This window comes from Danio rerio, chromosome 6, assembly GCF_049306965.1.
Source record: "Danio rerio strain Tuebingen ecotype United States chromosome 6, GRCz12tu, whole genome shotgun sequence".
Classification (NCBI taxonomy): domain Eukaryota; kingdom Metazoa; phylum Chordata; class Actinopteri; order Cypriniformes; family Danionidae; genus Danio; species Danio rerio.
This window is the reverse complement of record NC_133181.1, coordinates 32435263-32455635: the sequence shown is the minus strand read 5'-3', so window position 1 is coordinate 32455635 and position 20373 is coordinate 32435263. Positions and strand designations below refer to the sequence as shown.

General features: G+C 34.6%; 1 protein-coding gene across 32 annotated transcripts in view; it reads right to left on the bottom strand.

Moving 5' to 3' along the window:
- dlg1a (discs large MAGUK scaffold protein 1a) overlaps positions 1–20373 on the bottom strand; it is a 220569-nt gene that overhangs the window by 137110 nt on the left and 63086 nt on the right. For 26 of the 32 annotated variants that reach the window (XR_012407163.1, XR_012407164.1, XR_012407165.1 and 23 more), the window contains 1 exon segment: positions 13013–13180. Coding sequence is in view for 28 of the 32 variants with exons in the window: in XM_005165899.6 (XP_005165956.2) it covers positions 13013–13180 (168 nt within the window). In the remaining 4 variants the exon portion in view is untranslated. 32 annotated transcript variants of the gene reach the window in all.

Genomic DNA, 20373 nt, shown 5'->3' with positions numbered 1-20373 from the left:
TTAAATGACTTTAACAGTCATGATTTAAAACAGTCAAAATAAGGTCAACCATTTTGAAGAGAAGGCAGTTAAAGGCATATAAACAAATATATATATTTTAGAAGATCCACATTTCAGTACAATGCAACTTGTTTATTAAATAACCAAGAAGCTGATGTATAAAACAGAATCTCACTCAGCACCATCTGTTTGTGTAAAAGTCTCCAGGCCTGTTAATATAAAGACGAAGCAGTGTCCTGTTTCACAACCTCCCCCAGAACATTGTTTGTTGCCACAAACCTTATAAACACCAAATGCCCAATTTAAAAGGGCAATCTGACATTCTGTTCAGTAAACACGAAACGACTCTCCGAATGAGTCAACAATAAAGGCAAGAACTGCACGCTATCTCTTGAACATACAAATAAATATGGCAAAGCTTTACCATAAAACAAAACAGCTTATTGGATGCTACTACATGAAAAGTAGATATTTAGGGCATAGAACATCTACAGTCAATAATTTTATAAATGATAACAAAATCTATGAAACTGTATCATAACAATATTTGGCCTCATAAGGCTGATTTGACCATTTCACCACCAAATGATTTGACCTGCTGGTTGGTTAGTTAGAACAGCTGTGCAACAAGTCAGACAATTTAAACATGAATTATTTACTCCTTCTTGACCCAGACACAGGCCATTTTATCGAACAGCGATATCCTTTCAAGAGAGCCACAAACAAACCCATGTGATCATTTCTTTCAAAAAAAACTTTCAGGATTCTCCTTGGAATAAACATTTCAAACTGACAAAAAACAAAACTGTAAATAATTGTTTTTTTGACGCCACTCAAAATGTGTTACTAAAATATCTGAACAATGTTTTTATAATAAAGTTTTCATGAAATTATTATTTTCATTAAAATATGAAATATCAAAGTCCTTGTAAACTGGAATTAATGGCTTATTTTACTTTGGTAATGCAATGCAATTCTGAGAAGACTTTATTGTGTGAAAATTAGGATAGGTGGTTTTCAGTTACTGGTTAACAGTCTAAAAGCTTTAGTTAATAGCACTTTACAGTCTTCTTGCACTGTGACATCTCTGCCATCTAGTGTTTACAAAGCAAACTTCAACAACTAACAATAAAATAAAATAAGATGCTTTACAAACAAACAAAATGTAAGAACATGATTTTAAAAACTATATCGAACAATTTTCCTTTCATTTTATTTTCTAAATATATTTCAGTATTATAAACAATCATAGTTTTTTTTCAGTATGTTTCAGTTTCAGTTGTGTTTATTTTGGAACACTAGATGATGCCACTACCAGCACCAATATTGTGATTTTGAGTACCGTATTCATGCCTTTAACATACAGTGTACATTTGTGAAGCATCTGCAAACTGCATTAATGTAAATACCTTCATTTGGCTATTAGTAGTAGCAATAATAAATAACTTGTTTCTATACACCTAAAGTAATGTAACATAGCTACAGTAGACATGTCATACATTAAGTTTACACATGCTTGCAGTCATGCCAAGGTCCACAAAACATTTAATTCTGCATTAACTGCAAGTTAATTAATGGAAACAACAGGAAAGCCGCTGTTCTAAACCAAAAGCCTCCATTGTCCCTTTTGTATTGTAAAAGAGATTAGTTGGTTTTATATAAAAAATTAAAAAAAAATCAATAAATAAATAGAAAGTGAGTAAACCTGTTGTATTACAATTGTTAAGTACTGTGCATCCGGAAAGTTCTCATAGCGCTTCACTTTTTCCACATTTTTTTATATTACAGCCTTATTCCAAAATTGATTAAACTCATTTATTTCCTCGAAATTCTACACACATGACTCCATAATGACAATGTGAAGATCTTAAGTCTTTTTGAATATGATGCCACAAGCTTGACCCACCTGTCTTTGGGAATTTTTGCCCATTCATCTTTGCACTACCTCTCAAGCTCTATCAGGTTGGATGGGAAGCAACGGTGTACAGCCTTTTTCAGATCTCTCCAGAGATGTTCAATAGAATTTATGTCTGGGCTCTGGCTGGGCCAATCAAGGACATTCATTGAGTTGTTACTCGGCTCTATTGATATTCTGAAGCAGGTTTGAAAGCACCACGATGCTTCACTGTAGGGATGGTATTTGCCTGGTGTTGAGCGATGCCTGGTTTTCTCCAAACTTAACGCCTGGCATTCACTCCAAAGCGTTCAATTTTAGTCTCATCAGACCAGAGAATTTTGTTTCTTATGGTCTGAGAATCCATCAGGCGGGGAGTGGATTCCGTCTGGCCACTCTACCATACAGGCCTGATTGGTGGATTGATGCACATTTGGTTGTCCTTCTGTAAGGTTCTCCTCTCTTCACAGAAGAATTCTGGAAAATTCTGAAAAAATCCTGTCTCGGAGGTCTACAGACAATTCCTTTGTCTTCATGTTTGGTTTGTGCTTTGACATGCACTGTCAACCCTGAGACCTTATATAGACAGGTGTATAGACAGGTGTATGCCTTTTCAATTCATGACCAATCAACTGAGTTGACGACAGGTGAACTCCAATTAAGCTGCTGAAAAATCTCAAGAATGATCAGTGGAAACAGAATGTACCTGAGCTCAATTTAGAGCTTCACAGCAAAGGCCGTGAACACTAATGTACAGTAGATGTGATTTTTCAGCTTTTTAATTTTTAATAAATTTGCAAAAATTTTGAAAAATCTTTTTTTACATTGTCATTATGGGGTATTGTGTGTAGAATTTTGAGAAAATAAATGAATTTAATCCATTTTGGAATAAGGCTGGAACATAAGAAAATGTGGAAAAAGTGAAGCGCTATGAATGCTTCCCGGATGCACTGTAGATTAACCGAGAAAACAATAAATGATGTTTTACTCACTTTTTTTAAACCAACACTTTTTGGAAATAGGCTCATTTTACAAGATTTAGATCTAGATTCTAGAGACCATTTTTTAATCCACTGAGCTAATCTCTGTGAGCAGTTCCAGTTTAGCTTAGCAAAAATAATTGAATCGTATTAGACCATTAGCATCTAACTCCAATATTTTTGATAATTTTCTTTTTAAAACTCTTCTGTAGTTAGAATGTATACTAAGTTTCTATTTTCTAGGCTGATATGTCTAGGAACTATACTTTTATTGTTGTGTAATAATCAAGGAACTATGATGCTGTACAATAGCTGTAGTACTGTAGGTACAATGCTTTTACACAACACTTACCTTGTTAGGGACTATTTTCAGGTCCTGCATAATATCATTGTGCCTGCTACACCCATAATACAGAGAAGTACCTCGATTATTATGCTGAAATGAGAGTATAGTTCCTATAGCTATATCAGCCTAGAAAATAGCAACTTGTCATTTTCAACGTCTGTCTTAGTAAACAATGTAACTGCATAATAATCTAACTTTAAATAATTGCTCCTATCTAAACTCTTTTACCTATGAGTGGGATGCTAATGGTCTAATCTGATTAAATGACTTATGCTTTTTAAGCTAAGCTAAAAGTGCTTCTTCCCGTTTTTCTTTTAAAAGGTGGACTGTTTAAGCTAAGTCAACTTGTCAATTTTAAGGCCACAAGCTTACACATTTTTATGTAAAGTATTATGATTTAAAGAGATTGATCATCCATCTAAATGAAAAACATGTATAAAGAGCATAGGATGCCACTGGTTTACCTGAATCAGTATGTCACTTTGCGAGTAAAGTGTGGCAAAGGCGGGGGCTGGAACCTCCTCACCTCCTAATGTCGACGGGCCGTCAAAAACACACTCCAGAGACTCTACCTGAAGAGGGGCACGTAACTCAGGTGATAAACATGACTTCCAAAACACACGCTCATAGAAACACACACAAACACATGAAACAACGTGCCCACAAGCAGCTTTAGAGTAGAGCTGAAGTGTGTGAAAGCATCGTGCCCTTCACAAAAACCATGCAGATACTGACACATGACAACTTCACTGAACAAGCGTAATAAAATGAGGAATAAAGTAAAAAAAAGAATGGACAGTATGAGGTGAGTTCAGTATGATGACTGAACTACTCAGAATTTCATAATGATGATCATATATATGCAGAATACATACAAAACACTCTTGTAAAGCCACGGATCATCATGATGAACTGCAGACACTCATAAAAGGCACACACTTGAGGTTGTGTGGCAGAAGACAGCAGGTGAATTGCCATTTTCATTTTTATGAAGACAATTCAGAACGATTGGACAGATGGGCCATAATGTGATCGTGTGTGTCAGCTGTGTATCAAACTTAATGGTAATTGATCAAATGTGTGTTTTCTAGAGTTGATCTTTGATTTAAATCAATGAGAGTAATCGGGATCTAATTTTGACATTCAAAAAAGAACATTTGAAGTGGTGAGTACATTTCATTGCATGTTTTTAGATGACAAATCCACTAGAGGGCGATATCTACATTTTTGCGAATCTGAAAATTCTTTAGTAAGGGTATATTTTGTTGTTTTAATAACCCGTTATTCTTGCATGCCCATGAACCACTGATCTAAACCCCGAGAAAACTGCACTGCGAAAACATGTATGACCTTGATTTAACATTGCTTGCATCTCTTTTGTGGAACCCTGCTTCACCGGAGTTATGCTGTGTTTACACCAGACACAGATGAAGTGATTCACATGTTAAGTCAATGCAAAGATGTGAATAGACATCCTGCGCAAATGAGGCGGCACAAATGACGCGATTCACACAAATGAAGCAGCGTGGGTTGAGCGTTTTGTGTGTTTAAATCGCTCGAGTTGGAAAATCTTGAACTTCAGCGGACATTTAAGCGATCAGGAGCTTTCTCTTTTGGGACACGGGACAAAAGTTCATCATACTGGGCTCGGCTCAGTCGAAAGCACTGCTGAAAGCCTCCACACGGTGTGCTATTTTTCTGGTGTAATTCTTTATTTGTCAAAAGAAATGTCTTTGCAAATACCATTTGTGTAGAAATGAACACAAGCTGTCAGCGTCAAACTGACCTGCAAAGTTAATTTTACTGAGAAACTGAAGTCAAATGTATTAGGTTATTTATTTATTTTTTTTTTTTTTTGTGGTTTCATATATATGTACACTACACTACCGGTCAAAAGCTTGTGGTCATTTTTTTTCTTTTTCTTTTTTAAGAAAATGATTCTGTTTCATCAAGGTGGCATTTGTTAAATGTAAAAAAAAATAATAATAAAAAAAAAAGTTAAATTGTTAAATATTTATTAAATATTTATTAATTGCTTATTGCACGTATTTTCAAATACAATGATTACTCCAGTAATTATTTCTTTTATTACTATAACCATTATCAATAATAATAATAATAATAATAATAATTAATATTAGAGTGATTTCTGAAGGATCATGTGACAGAAGACTTTAGTAATGAAGTTTAAAATGCATCTTTAAAATCACTGGAATAAATTTAAAATAAAATTATAAAGGACTTTTGAACATTTACTTTATAGTGCAATAACTGCATTTTTGATTAAATAAATTCAGCCTTGGTGAGCAGAATACGCTTATTTTAAAACATTTAAAAATCCTACTGACGGTAGTGTAGACTAAAACATGTATTTCCAATGAGCCTGCGTTGCTAAACATAAATCCTACAATAGTACCAAATCAACACAAAGATTCAACAGAATTCACAATTCAACACATACATTATCCAGTCTATTACGTGATTGTTTTTGTGAATATTAGGCCAAATTTGACATTTTCAAAGCAGCCATATTAATAATCAGAATTTAACCGTCCCTGTTTAGAATATCTGCAAAGTTACAAAACAAAGACTGCAAAGAATGTTTTTTTTTCTGTATTCACTATGCAGTGCATCCAAACTCCATTGTAATCCTACTTTTTTTTTTCTTACTAAAAAAAAAAATATATATTTTTTTTTTAACAAAATATAAGGTAAAATATAAACAAATTAAAAAAATAATTAAAATAGGCTTCTTGGCCCTAAGCAGCTGCTTACCTCGCTTATTGGTTAAGTCCATCCCTGTTTGTAGTTAATGTATAGTATTACCAATGTTTCACAGTATAAAATAACACATGATCCATAATGCCAAAAAATATGCTAGAAACTTCCACTTTCAGAGATGTTACAAATTATTATATATATTTTTTCAAACAAATACTCTTCTCTTAAATATTTAACTCACCAAATAAATAAATACAAAAAAAAGGATTTTTACATTTTGGGTCAACCAAAGGAAGTAAAAGGCTATTAATTTAACTACAGAGAGCAAAAGGGTATTTTAAAATATCTACAAAATATTTTTTTTTTCAAAGTTATCTTATTCCACAATATTAAATGCTAACCCTTTATTTTATGGTGTCCATGATACAAAGAAGAATATAACATTAAATACCACATTAATGTAGCAGCTGTTGTATTTGCATTAAATAAAATGTACTTTCCATGCACTGTAACCAAGTAATGGAACTAGTGCTGAACTAGTGCACAAAGTTTGTGTTTACATAATATACACATACACAAAATGATTACGCATAAATTGCAATTTATCCCTCAGTCTTCCAAATATATGTAACACATCACGATGACCCACTTTTATTACTGCAACCCTTGTGCTAACAAACACACTATTTATTCCCCCTGATATAAATACCCTAGCAGAGCTTTGCTGTGCTTTGCACTGATTTCACTGTAGGCCTTTACCAGAACGTGGGCCAGTCACAGGACGCTACAACTGTGGGACATGGAGAGCCACAAGATGTCATCTCCATCTGTGCCGACAGCTCCAGCCAAGCACACAGCGAGTCAACACAATCACATAATCGGGTTAAAAACGCTAAATCTCAGACATCTACCACCATAAATTAATGCGACGTTAAACAAATAGTGCATGCGCTTCAGGAGGAGAACTCCGGCTGTGTGCCACTGAAGCGAAAGGTTAAACAATCCTTAACTGTGGACGGGAGCATCTCTGTGTCTTGACTGCCAGTACAGCGTCTGTAAATAGAAACCTGACCAGAGGCATGTGGTTCATGTGTCGTGTGCTGCAGAAAGCAGGCAGTCACGTCATCGCCAGGGCAGAGAAAGTGTAAAACCGATTTATGGCAAATTTGATCAAAATTATTCAACAATCTGCATCAAGTCGAAAATCAGACACTACTGCAATTTAAATGTCTAACAGAGACACTCGCACAACTATAAATGTTGTGTTTCTATTAAATACAATTACATAATTATAAGTACAATTAAATATGTAATAAATAATAAATAAATAGTCACCTTGGAATTATAAGGTTCTATCTGCGTCCTGAATGATTTTGACATATTGAGCTTCAAAGTTTTTGCATTCCATATAGCAAACAGTATGAGTGGAACATTTGTTTTTTAAATAAAAAGTCTTAAAATGTAAACAACTTCTAAAAAAAAATCCCACAATGTAAATAAGTTGTCATTTAATAAGAATATGTCAATAACTCAATTTTGAAGAAAATGTCAGATAGAACCTTATAATTCTAGGTGACGAAGCGTAAACGTATAAATAAAAAATAAATGTATAAATAAATAAATGAACGAACAAATGAGTAAAAACATGTCAAGTAAACTAAAATTAAGTCTATAAAATATCGAAATAATAATAATAAAAAAATATTATTATAAACGAATATGAATTTTTTTAATTTCCTTTTTTTGCATCCCATTTAAGACCATCTATTTAGCGGTGTTATTATTTGTGAGAGAAAAAATATTTGAAAATTTATTAAGATATTTAGCAAGTGTTTAAGTTTTTTGGTTTGCTTGTTTTTTAGTTTTCGCTCACAATTAAATATGATTTTGATTTTACTGTATTAACAGTATCAGTATTGTGGCACAAGGTTTAAAAAAAAAGATTTGAGGACCATGAGCATCACCACAACAGATTTAGAAAACAATATTTATTTACTTAAATCTTACAATAAAATTAAATAAAGCTTCAACTTACATGTATTACCTCCATTTCAAATGCGTGTCTCATATCTCTGATTTAATTATAAAGCTTAGCTAGGTTGTTTTAACTAAAAATTGTGACTAAAAATGATCCTTTCATAACAAATAATGACCACAAGGTGGCGCTCGATTACTGCAATCACTAATGCCCATAAAAACGGTCAAATCATCACATCACAAGGCTAAATATGAAGAAAATAACCATCTTAAATCACAACCAAACAATCCAGCACTGTGTTCAACAAACAAGGTGCTAAAATGCTTCCTTGTGCAAAGAGCAAACGCCGATGTGTGTCCGTAGCATGAAGCACGGATTCCCAGAGCCAATGTTTGCGCGTCAGCTCGGCCAGCAGCCAGAAACGCACCATCAGCCTGGAGCACATGGACTGATTTAGGAGGAATGCAGGCTCATAGTGATGACAGAGCGAGTGTGTTTTTGTATGCGTGTGTGTTTGTGTGTGTGTGCAGCTGAGGCTGATGGGAGGTGACAGGCAGGGCTCTGTCTGCATGCGGGGAGATCCAGTGATCTGAGCCCAACGCTGCTCCTCCTCAAACATAAGCTCTGGAACTGTAGCTTTTAAAACAGACACATCCATCGACAAACCGCTGCAACACCTGCTTTTTATGGAGGATGAAGGAAAATTGTCATTTAGAGGAAGAACCGTTCTGAGATCAATAGTAGGTTATTATTAATAGGCCTGCACAGAAAACTAATAAAATATTTGCATAAAATTACAATTTAAAATTGTCTACACTATTGTTTTTCCGAATGTACGACAATTTTTGTTCATGGATAATAAAGGATAATAATAAAATAGTGGAAGGACCATTCTGAGAGCCAGAATAGTAGGACATTATTAACAGGCCTGCAAAGAAAAGTACTATTAAAATGTCATTTTAATGGTTGTTTCTCTGGATTTACAATTTGTGTTAAAACTGATTTAATGTTTTATTCTTTAAAATTCACCTTAATATATTTTTATTTTAAATGAAGCATTCCCATTACTATGCTCTCTTCATGATTTACTGCAAGTAGATACTAATGGCAAACGATTTATAGTGATTGATTAAATATTTATTTTGAAACAAATGGACTTTTTTTTTTTCAATTACAAACAGTATTGTGGGCAACGCATTGTAAGTAGCAAATGTCCTTTTAAAAGTAACAGGTAAAATAACGCATTACTTTTTACTTTACATGAGTTACTTTTTACCTTGCTCAATTGCCTTTTAAAAATATATTGCCGAATAAAAATTACCTTAGGTTAATTAACACACTCAATGATAGAGCAAGCTACGAGGTAACAGACAGTCGGCTCGCACTCATCATCATCAGGTTTCTTTTTTACAGCAGATTAGTCAGTGCACTGTTCTACTAACTTAATAACTCAGGATATTGGTTTATTTCGCGTCAGAGGTGGTCTCCGGTATGTTTAAAAGTAAGTACTTACTGAAGACCAAATAGTTTCAAGAAACCTCAGTGTAATTTAATGAACTAGATTGACCGGTTCACTAAGAAGATCTGGTTAAATCAACCGATTCATTCAGGAATCGCCCGTCATCGCTACAGACAGTCAGAAACAGAAACAATGGCAGGCAGGAGATTACATTTTTGCAATGGATTCTTCTCATTTGTAACTCATCACAATAGATTGTCGTTAAGTGCGAATAAATCCATGCAATGAGACAAACTGAACAAAATAGTCACTTCCTGATTAACTGGCGCCAAATATCAACAGTAAAAACGAAATTTACTGCAGTAGAAGAAGCTACGTGAATCTTTTCTTTATTTAATAAACGACTTGCGCCTCAAAAGACAATGCCGACATGCGATAAACGTGTGATGGCAATTGAAAACAAGAGACGCGGAGCAGAGACGCACTTGACAGGCCTGAAGGCAATTAATAAATATAATAACAATAATACTGAAATGGTTAAGGCATTTTAGAATGACCAAAACAACATTTCAGATGTTTTACAATGTGCTCAGCCTGCTGGTTTGTCCATTCACACACATTAAAGTTTTAAAATGGACAGTGAATTTACTTAACTAATAACACAAAATGCACATATGTAGCAAACACATTACTTTACATGCTTTTATTAATCTGTATACAGCATATAGAGCTCTGGGCTAAGAAAGTTCTCAAAATATAATATTATTTTAAAGGTAAATGAAGGTGTAGGTTCTATAGGTGGTGATCAAACCTCAGCCAGGTAAAGAAAAGTGACACAAAAGTAACTTAAAGGTTATATACTGCATTTCTTTCCATAAAAAGTAACTAAGTAACAGTATTAGTGACTTGTTGGGGGGTGTAACTCCCCCCAAAAAATATTGTAATTTACTACTTTCAAAAATAACTTTCTGATTACGACAAATGTCATTCATTCATTCATTCATTCATTCATTTTCTTGTTGGCTTAGTCCCTTTATTATTCCTGGGTCGCCACAGCGAAATGAACCGCCAACTTATCCAGATAGTTTTTACGCAGCGGATGCCCTTCCAGCCGCAACCCATCTCTGGGAAACATCCACACACATTCACACACTACGGACAATTTAGCCTACCCAATTCACCTGTACCGCATGTCTTTGGACTGTGGGGGAAACTGGAGCACCAAGAGGAAACCTACGCGAAGGCAGGAAGAACATGCAAACTCCACACAGAAACGCCAACTAAGCCGAGGTTCAAACCAGCGACCTTCTTGCTGTGAGGCGACAGCACTACCTACTGCACAACTGCCTCGCCCTCCGCTCATTGAATAATAAATAAAAACTAATGGATTTTAAAAAGTAATTTTTTTTTTTTTTCCATATTAGATTTATATTTTTTTCACAATTACAAACAATACACATTTTCTCTGAAAATAACTGACTAAACTGTCCTGACAACACAGACTAAAAAAGTGTAAAAGCTTTTATTGCTTTATTGTATCATGTCTGGCTATGACACTGTGGCGGTATGTGATATTTTATCAGATATTCTGGCTAATCTGATATGGCTTTCAGCTACCAGTAAGAGTCCAGCATTCCCAGAACAGTTTAACACAATTGACATTTTTAAATCCATTCTGCAAAATCCTCAGCATTCTTTCAATCAAGAAAACGTGAAGATGTAATCATGTTGGCCAAATGTTGATCAATGTTTTCAAAAACAACATGCATTGACCCTGAAAGGTTTCTCATTCATGGTAAAAAAGAATCATTCAGAGTTAGCCTAACTGCTAACATAAGGTACTGAATGCATAACTGGGCTAACCTTCTGACAAATGTTTCCCTCTGCATCCATATTTTAAGAGCTCCATCCGACAGCTGCAGAAAACTGAGTCACTGTACAGCAGAACAGTCTCAGTGGACCAGCTATAATCCATTAATGATGACCACAATAACAAAGCCAACTGTGCACAAGTCCAGTTTCAGTTTAAAGTCATGTTGCTAATTTCTTGCTTGCGGGTGCTATCTTTTCATCTGACACACACACACACACACACTGAGACTTTTTTTGGGTTCTTAGTAGTTATATACAGTTAAAATACTCCAGTAGTGTGCACTTTGTGTTTACAGTACTGTCATTAGCTTAGCAACACGTGCTAACACACAAGTTTAGCTTTGAGTCTAATATCCACTTCATGTGTGCTCTGTATCTGCTTGCTTGCTTGCTTGCTTGTTTGTTTGTTTGTTTGTTTGTTTGTTTGAAAAAAGTTTGAAATGTCTAGTTGAAAATTGAGGTAGCTTTCAAGCTATTGTTTTAGCAGGTGCTACTGACCTGTTTTCCCATACTGGACATGATGCATTACACTGTGTTGAACTTAACACAACAAAAAAGATAAGTAACATTACTTTGCTAAATCACATAGGTATAGTGTAGCCCAGAGCTAGAAGTAAAGTTTACTTGTGTTTAAATAAGGAAAAAAGCATTTTAAATTGTTTCTAGCTAGTTAACGGTTTTCGTAGTTTGCAATTTATGGGTATTAACGGTTAATTGTTTTTTGTTTTTAAATTGCCTAACTGGATCTTAATCTCTGTTCAGACCATTTTTGATGTTGAAAAGTTTAACCAAAAGCGACATCTAACACTTCCAATGGTTTGAAACAAAATAGTTTATTGCAATATATTGTAAAATAAATTATGGAGACCAAATGTGATGATGTCACTGGCCCAATAACATTTCCTGCTTGTTATCAAACTATTTCATAACTGTAACGGGTAGCAATTCACTCAAAACTTATTGTCAAAACAGCTACAGTGTTTTATAACATTATTCATCAATGTGTAGCTCTTTTTGGATTCTCAGAAGCTAAAGAAATTAAAAATGTAAAACAGGAAATGCGTTGGGAACATTTTTTTTTATTTACATCCCTCAAAGTAAACCTGTTGTAACTTGGATCTGTTAGATTGAATTTTTTTATTTATTTCTATTTGTAATTTATTTTAAAATGTATTGCTATACACAACTAGAAAATGTTTATAACTTGACCAATTTAACATCAAAAGTTGTCAAAGCACAGATGAAGGTCTATTAATGCAATTCAAAAGCACACACAAAAAAAAAACACACATTTTTGAATCTTGCTTATTGTTAAAAAAAATATACATATTCTTTAGATTTTAAGTTTGCTGTTGTTTTGAAACAAAACTAGCTAAAAGTTAAAAAGGCAGAAGATTGTATATATTTCACATTAAAACATCTATAGCCTTCCAATTAAACATTCTTTGGCAGACACTGGCCATGAATGTGAAATTGAACTGAAATAAAATATATATTCAATTTATTAATAATTATTAAGAGTTTTCTGATAATTAATCATGATTGATCAGTTATCCTGAGAAATAATTAACATGCATTCGTATTTTCTACTTTAGTCTGTGTTTGTGTGTACGTGTATGTGTGTGTGTGCGTAAACATGACATTGATGGAGATTCTATCACAAGCAACATTTAAGCATGTTTACAGAGAGCACAGAGACACAATATAGATGCCATGCAGCACAGAAATGTGTCATGGAGCAAAATGAGTGGAGAGAGTTTACCTTCATTGGAGAAATGTGTGAATGGGAAACATAGCCGTGTACATTCTCAATCTGGGAGATGTTCTTCTCCGACACCTGCACCAACTCAGGAGGACGTGCATCTCCTGGGATGTGTGGAGAGCTGTGTTCGGGAGGTGACGTAGTGTCCTCATCCTGGTATCTATATTTCTGAGGAGAAGAGACAAAGATTCTCTGTTATAAAAGCTTACTATAAAGCTCGATTCAGTTCGAGTTTATAAAGTTTATGAGTTCTTTTTAATCTTCCAAAATTAGAAAATACTAAGTAACACTTATTTTGATGGTCTCCTATTTGGTCGACTCAGTTTACAAATACTCTGGTTACTTATAATTAGCAGAAATAATAATGGAGACCATCAAAATTATTTGCAAACAACTTTTGAATAAAGAGTCACATTTTAATGGCTATTAGAGGTTGAAAAACTATTTATATATATAGCCAATTCCATACATGTTCAATAAAAAAGATCAGGAGAGTGTTTTCTTCAATGTTAAAAATATTAGTAATGTATTAGATACAAATGAATAACTCAAAGACAGAGCTCTGGGTTACAGCACCCCAATTACATTCAGGAGGTTCACAACTAACTTACATTTCCCTGACTCCAGCATATATACACATCTGATATTAACAGGTGGAGTTTTGGTGTAACGTCACTTATCAGTCATTCTGCAGTCCTTTGGCTGTTGCACCCAAACATACTTCCTCTTTCTGCAACCCTTTTCTGCATACCAGAACTGAACATTTAAGTGCATCTTCAATATATTTCACAACTTATACAAGCATGTAGCTCCTTGTGACATGCCTACACCTCTTGTTAGACTGAAGTCTGGAGCAAGGCCCACCGCACTACATGAATTCTTATTCTGCTATTTCCCTCTGGTCAGCAGTTCGCTTTAAGAAGTATGCAACATAGAAGTATGTTTGAATATATGGTATCATACAAAAGAAAACGACAGAATAATCTGTTGTTAGTCTAAACATTTTTTTAGATAAAAAAATAATAATAAAGACACAAAAGTAATAAAAATGAATTCCTTTTTTTCCCACACAATCAAATCATTTAAGGTGACTATTTAAATGAAGAATGTACTATGGATGCTTTGATAAACTGAAATTTACAAATATTGATATATTTTGTAACGAGTCTAATTACAAAAAGAAATTGCAAACAAAAGAAATGTATAAATTATTTAATTTTAATAAAAACTTCAACTGCTCAAAACACGACAAAAGAAAGTAGACTTTTCTTATCGCTAAATCATAATCAAAATCCAAATATTCTATTTTTTTTTTTCCAAAGTGATCACTCAACTTAAAAAATAAATAAATAAAAAATCTTAATTAATGAGGCAATAATTTAATTTTGTTATCAGGTCGATAACAATGAAATAAAACTGAGCATTTATTGACCAAACCGATATAACTACTTATATATTGGCAATTACCGAAATGTACTGTTTCAAATTATAAAGTGATTATATGAAGTTTGTATCTATTTAAATAAATGTAAATAGGGTACAAAATTATTTTTTTATTGAAAACTGAATGAATTAAGATTAAATTATTGATTACATTAATGTTCAATTTACAATCAGTATATTAAGGCTCAATCCCAATTCTACCCCTTTGCCCTTTTCCATACCCATTGGTGTCCCAATTTTTTCTTTAGCCCGAAAGCGTAGGGCTAAGGGAAAGAGCTAGATTGCCCTCGGAACGGACATTTTTCAGGACCACACTCGAAACCAAAGGGTATGAAAATTTCACAGAATACACTATCTACAACGGTAACATGGCTGAAGTAAGTTGATGCACAAATTAGTATTTTTTGTCATTATTACAAATTTGTACAACAAAAAAGCATGTTTTAATACATCAATAACAGCAGTCATGTTTTACCGTCATGCTTTTTTTCGCTAAATATAATCCATAATACTAACTCCTGTATAGTAGTCCAACAACATACTTTCATATCTGTCAATCGATGACAGTCGAATCCCCTGTCAGAAAAGTTTAGTGGCTTTTTACAGTGTCTGCTATAATGTTAATGTAGTTTTCGTGTGTTTAGATGATTATGGCCTCAGTGTAAACGCACAGTATAGTTATCTTATTGCCACATTATATCATTATGATAACAGGATATCCTTGCCTTCAGTGATTTCCAGAAGATAAATACCAAAAAATAATGCAACTGGAATAACCACAACAGTCGCTATCGTTGATCTCATATAAAGTCAGAGCTTGCGACGACATATGTTGAGGTTTTCAGGTGTAAGTGGTGTCCCATTTCTTAGGGGTAAATTTTGAAGCCCTTCTTCTTCACACTCTGTTTCAAGGGCCAAGGGGAAGAGGTAGGGAAAGGGGTAGGGGGTAAAAGAATTGAAATTGGGCCTAAGTCCTAAAAAAGTTGAGAGGATAAGGTAAATATATATAGTAAAATATATACTGTATGAAATTTAATTGAACTGAATTTATTTTGGGTGGTGCAGAAGCACAGTGGGCAGTGCTGTCACCTCACAGCAAGAAGGTCGCTGTTTAGAGTCTCGGCTGGGCCAGTTGGCATTTTTGTGTGTAGTTTGCATGTTCTCCCCGTGATCGCATGGGTTTCCTCCGGGTGCTCCAGTTTTCCGCCACAAGTCCAAAGACATGTGGTATAGGTGAATTGATTATGCTAAAATGGTCGGTAGTGCATGAAAGTGTATGAGAATGTATGGGTTTCCCAGTGATCTAGTGGGTAAGTTGGCGGTTCATTTCTGATTAATAAAGGGACTAAGCCAAAAAGAAAATTTACTACAATGGCAAATCATAGCTTAAATAAAAACATTAAATATATATATAACGTTTGTTCATTCTGAGTCTCAGGCATTCATATTCAAACTGCATATTTAGAGGGGGAAAAAGACCTGATAAAGTTAAACTTCAGCACTGTTTTAGAACTGCAAAACTATTTCAACTCCATTTCTCTGTGGACCACACTCCTGAGATGGGAAACACTTTTTAAATGAGCCAGAAACCCCCGTATTGCACCCGCTACACAGTCATCACAGTCGACCCCAATCTGCCACGACCGTATGTGAAATATTGTGCTGTAACTTTCTGAAAGGGATTCGCAAATTATTTAGGAGTGCTTTTCATCCTCAGACATCCATCTTGTGCAGGTGCCTTGTTGACCCTGATGCATATGCCCTCTTCTATAGCATTCCTGGATATGGGTTAGGAAATGCAAACACAAGTCTAGAGGGAAGATAAAGAGGGCAGGTTTCTTAGGGAAAATAGATGCCCCAAAAAAGTGGGACAAACTCCAAGTTGGGGTCTTATGCTGATTGCTTACAGTAACATCAGCGCCTCTGAGCAGCATGGGGAAGACTGAGTGGATTCGCCCATATGGAGAGATACACGGTAGAATCCCATGCCCTATTTTAGCACCCAAAAAAAGAAAACAAAAAAGAAATGGTGCATTAACCACTGCATCAAAAAAGTACATCACAAGCTGAATTAGATGCAATGTTATTTAGCATGAAAAAATCTTCTCTTTCAAATCAAATTAATCTAAAATATTAATGACAGCATGTGTGCTTGCACTAGACACAAAAAACATAAAACAAACATAGAACAAGGACCCAAAATAATATCTAAAAACAAAACTAATTCTAAAGCAAAACCTAAAACAAAACTAACACTAAGGGCTCTGTTTTAACGATCTTAGCGCAAAGTCTAAAGCACAAGCCGTAAAAGCATTAAGAGCATGTCTGAATCCACTTTTGGAGGTAGTATTTTATATTTATGTAGTAACTAATAATTTTTGTAACATTTTTTTCTTACATTTTTTATGCATATGTAAAGACATTTGTGTACACCTCCTTTTTAGACCAGAACACCCATGAGTCCACAATGTGGCGCAAATGGACTTGCTATTTAAACAACATGGTACAAAAACTTGACAATTAGAGTTACACTGGTCTGAAAAAAAACAACATATCGTGCCAAACACATCATGCACTATATTGCGGCAAGTGTATGATAGGGCCTTAAACAAAAAAACGTATCTAAATCCATAACATATCCATAACAAGGCAGAAAAAAACACAATATAAATAAAACAATTCCAAAACAAAAGCCCTAGAACAAAGCCCAAAATGACACCTAAAAAACACCAAATCTAAAACAAAACTAACACTAAACACATCTAAAAATAGAATAAAGCAAAAACCGAACTGAGAGAAAAAAATACCTAAAAAGGCACAAAATAATACAACCTAAAACAAAGCAAACAAATAAAATTCAAATCATACCTAAAAAAAATAAATAAAAAAGGACCTGCCAAAACAAAATATCAAAAAACAAACAAAACAAAATAAATAAAAATAAACCCAAAACAAAAGATAAAATAAAATCCAATACAAAACCTACAAAAACAAACAAAAAAATAATAATAGAATAAAACAGAAATCACAAATTCAAATTTTTTTTTTTATAAAAGAATAAAAACAAACCCAAGTAATAAATACAATAAAAGCCATATCAACAAAAAAAATTTTTTTTGACCTATATTAAACTAAAACCACTGGCTTGCCCGATGGCAGAAAAAAATGTGTCCTTTAGAGTCCAGCCATTTATTAAACAGACCGAAGAGAAATGTGCTACAGTACTACCCCTACCAAAGTCGTCTGCTGCATTTTTGCCAGATCCGCTGTGCACAAAACCCCTTTGCCTTGTTCCTCACAGCTCAAAGTTAAAACTGCACTCCCAGCGGGCCACAATGCCAGCAAAATTGAAAGGTGAGTTTGAACTCGGAGCCACTGCTGGGAGAGAAAGGGACAGACAGGGCTCAGTTCTGGAGATGTTATTACACCGCTGAGTGCTTCAGTGACTCGGCTTCAGGCGAACTCTGAGCCCAGCTTGCCTGGATAATGAGCTGCTCGACTGGCTCAACGCTGGTCCATCCAAGCCCAGCGAACGTCAGTAAAACCTAATAAATGCAGAGAGATCACTCACACGGCTATTCAACCAAGGAGGACAGGTCTCGGAAAACTTGACAGCAGTGAAAAACGAATGGCTTTACACAGGCGATGTCCTTTGCAATACAATGCCACTGCCCTGGAGAAGGCCGAAGCATGAGAGGCGCACGGCTGCTAGAAAATGCCGTTTGATGGATGCTGTGTAGGATTTTAAGAAGTGGAAGAGCCTCGTGCCCCAAATGTCTCGGGTCTAGCCGTGCTGCTGTAAAACTGTCAGCTCTTGTCTGTTTATCTGGCAGAAAACATAGCGAGGCCCAGAGCTCAGCAAACACAGCACTTTATTATAGACGCTTCACCTTGAATACCTTAGGGAGAGCTCTGTAACACAGGCTGCCCAAACCAAACATACTCGCTCTACAATAAGACTAAGCCATCATTTGCATGATAAATAAGTGATCAGCATAATTTGGGATTATGAGGTCTGGCACATTCACCTCGGATGAACCACGCAGAACAGGTGTCACCGAGAGCCCAGATGTGTGGCCTTTCAGACAAAAGGCAAGCACTGTTTTCAGACTGAAAAATCTGAATAATGAAAGGAATTCATTTTTACAAAAATAGCAGTTTATTTATAAACTGAAACAATGCTTTGCTAGGAAAAACAGGCTAGCAGGTTTGATGTCGGGAAGATATTTTTAAGAAGTCTTTTTTTGCTCACCAAGGATGCATTCATAGAAGGCAAAAATGATTTTGTGAAATATTAGAAATGTATTTTCTGTTTTAACTCTTTCCATCCTATCGTGGAGATATCTATACAAATAAGAGAAAACCTTTGCCGTCATTAACACGTTTTTACAGGAACACATACTGTATATACATAAATACACTATCTGACAAAAGTCTTGCCACCAATCCAAATTAAGGAACAAAAAATAATAACTTGACTTCTAATTGATCATTTGGTATCAGAAGTGGCTTATATGAAAGGCAAAGGCCTCTAGATTACACTTATTTTACCCAAATAAAATATGATCAGACCTTGATTTTTAATTAGTACAGTAATGTCTTACTTTGCTTCGACAAAAGTCTTGTCACTTAACAGAAATAATGTACAGTATAGAATATAAAGTCATGGTACAGTGGATATTATTTATGACTTCCATGAACTTGGATGACTGAATCCACACATTTCATAATGTTATTAATAACTTATTAATAAATTCATGTGAAATGGCAAAGGTTGCGTTTTTGCAGGACTCCCAGAGTTCATCAAGGCTCTTTGGATTCATCTTCATCCCTCCTCCTCCATCTTACCCCAGACATGCTCAATAATATACATGTTTGGTGACTGGGCTGGCCAATCCTGGAGCACCTTGACCTTCTTTGTTTTCAGGAACTTTTATGTGGAGGCTGAAGATTGAGGAGGAGTGCGATCTTGCTGAAGAATTCGCCCTCCTCTGTGGTTTGTGATGCCATGGGCAGCACAAATGTCTTGAAACCTTAGGCAGATCTCTCGCACACTCCCATACTAAATGTAACCCCAAACCATGTTTTTTCCTACACCAAACTTGACTGATTTCTCTCAGAATCTTGGGTGCATGTGGATTTCAATAGGTCTTTTGCAGTATTTGTGATGATTGGGATGCAGTTTAGCATACGATTTATAAAAATTAAATAAATCTAACTTCTGCCACTTTTCCAATTGATCAGCTAGATGTTCGGTTATTATTTCTTGCTCTTACAACAGAGGTCGACGACAAGACTTTTGTCAGGTAGTGTGCTTGCAGTACATACATATATACTGTACCTACCCACACACATATTGTGTATAGTGGCATCATTATGCTTTTAAGCATTATGCTCAAAGTTTTTAAAACATTTGGTTTACAAATGGTCCAAACGGGTAAAATACAACAAATGATCCTGGACCAGCTAAAGTAAAAACTAGCTTTGATGCTCCAAAATAGAGCTGTGCAATATAACAATATATATTAAGGTCTACGGTTTCATTTTGCTCTCTTCTTTATTTTGTGATGTCACAAAATACACTGTTTAGGCTCATTTTGAAAATAATTTATAATTCTTTTTATGGGGATGCAGACAGAATATTGAATAACAGCCTTGTGAAAAAGTTGTAATTTTTGTTTGTAATTTTTTAACATTGTTTCCATTTTATTTAGTATTTGTTTCTTTTAATTTTGGATCTGTAATCATTCATTTTTTTTTAGTTTTATATTTTAATAATGTATTTTATATTTCTACATTTTAATCAAACATATGCTCTGATGTTATAAATGAAGTGAGAAATATGATCACATATGAATAAGAGTACGATTCTAAGTATATACACACTTGAAGTTGTAAAATAGTAATTTACTACAAAG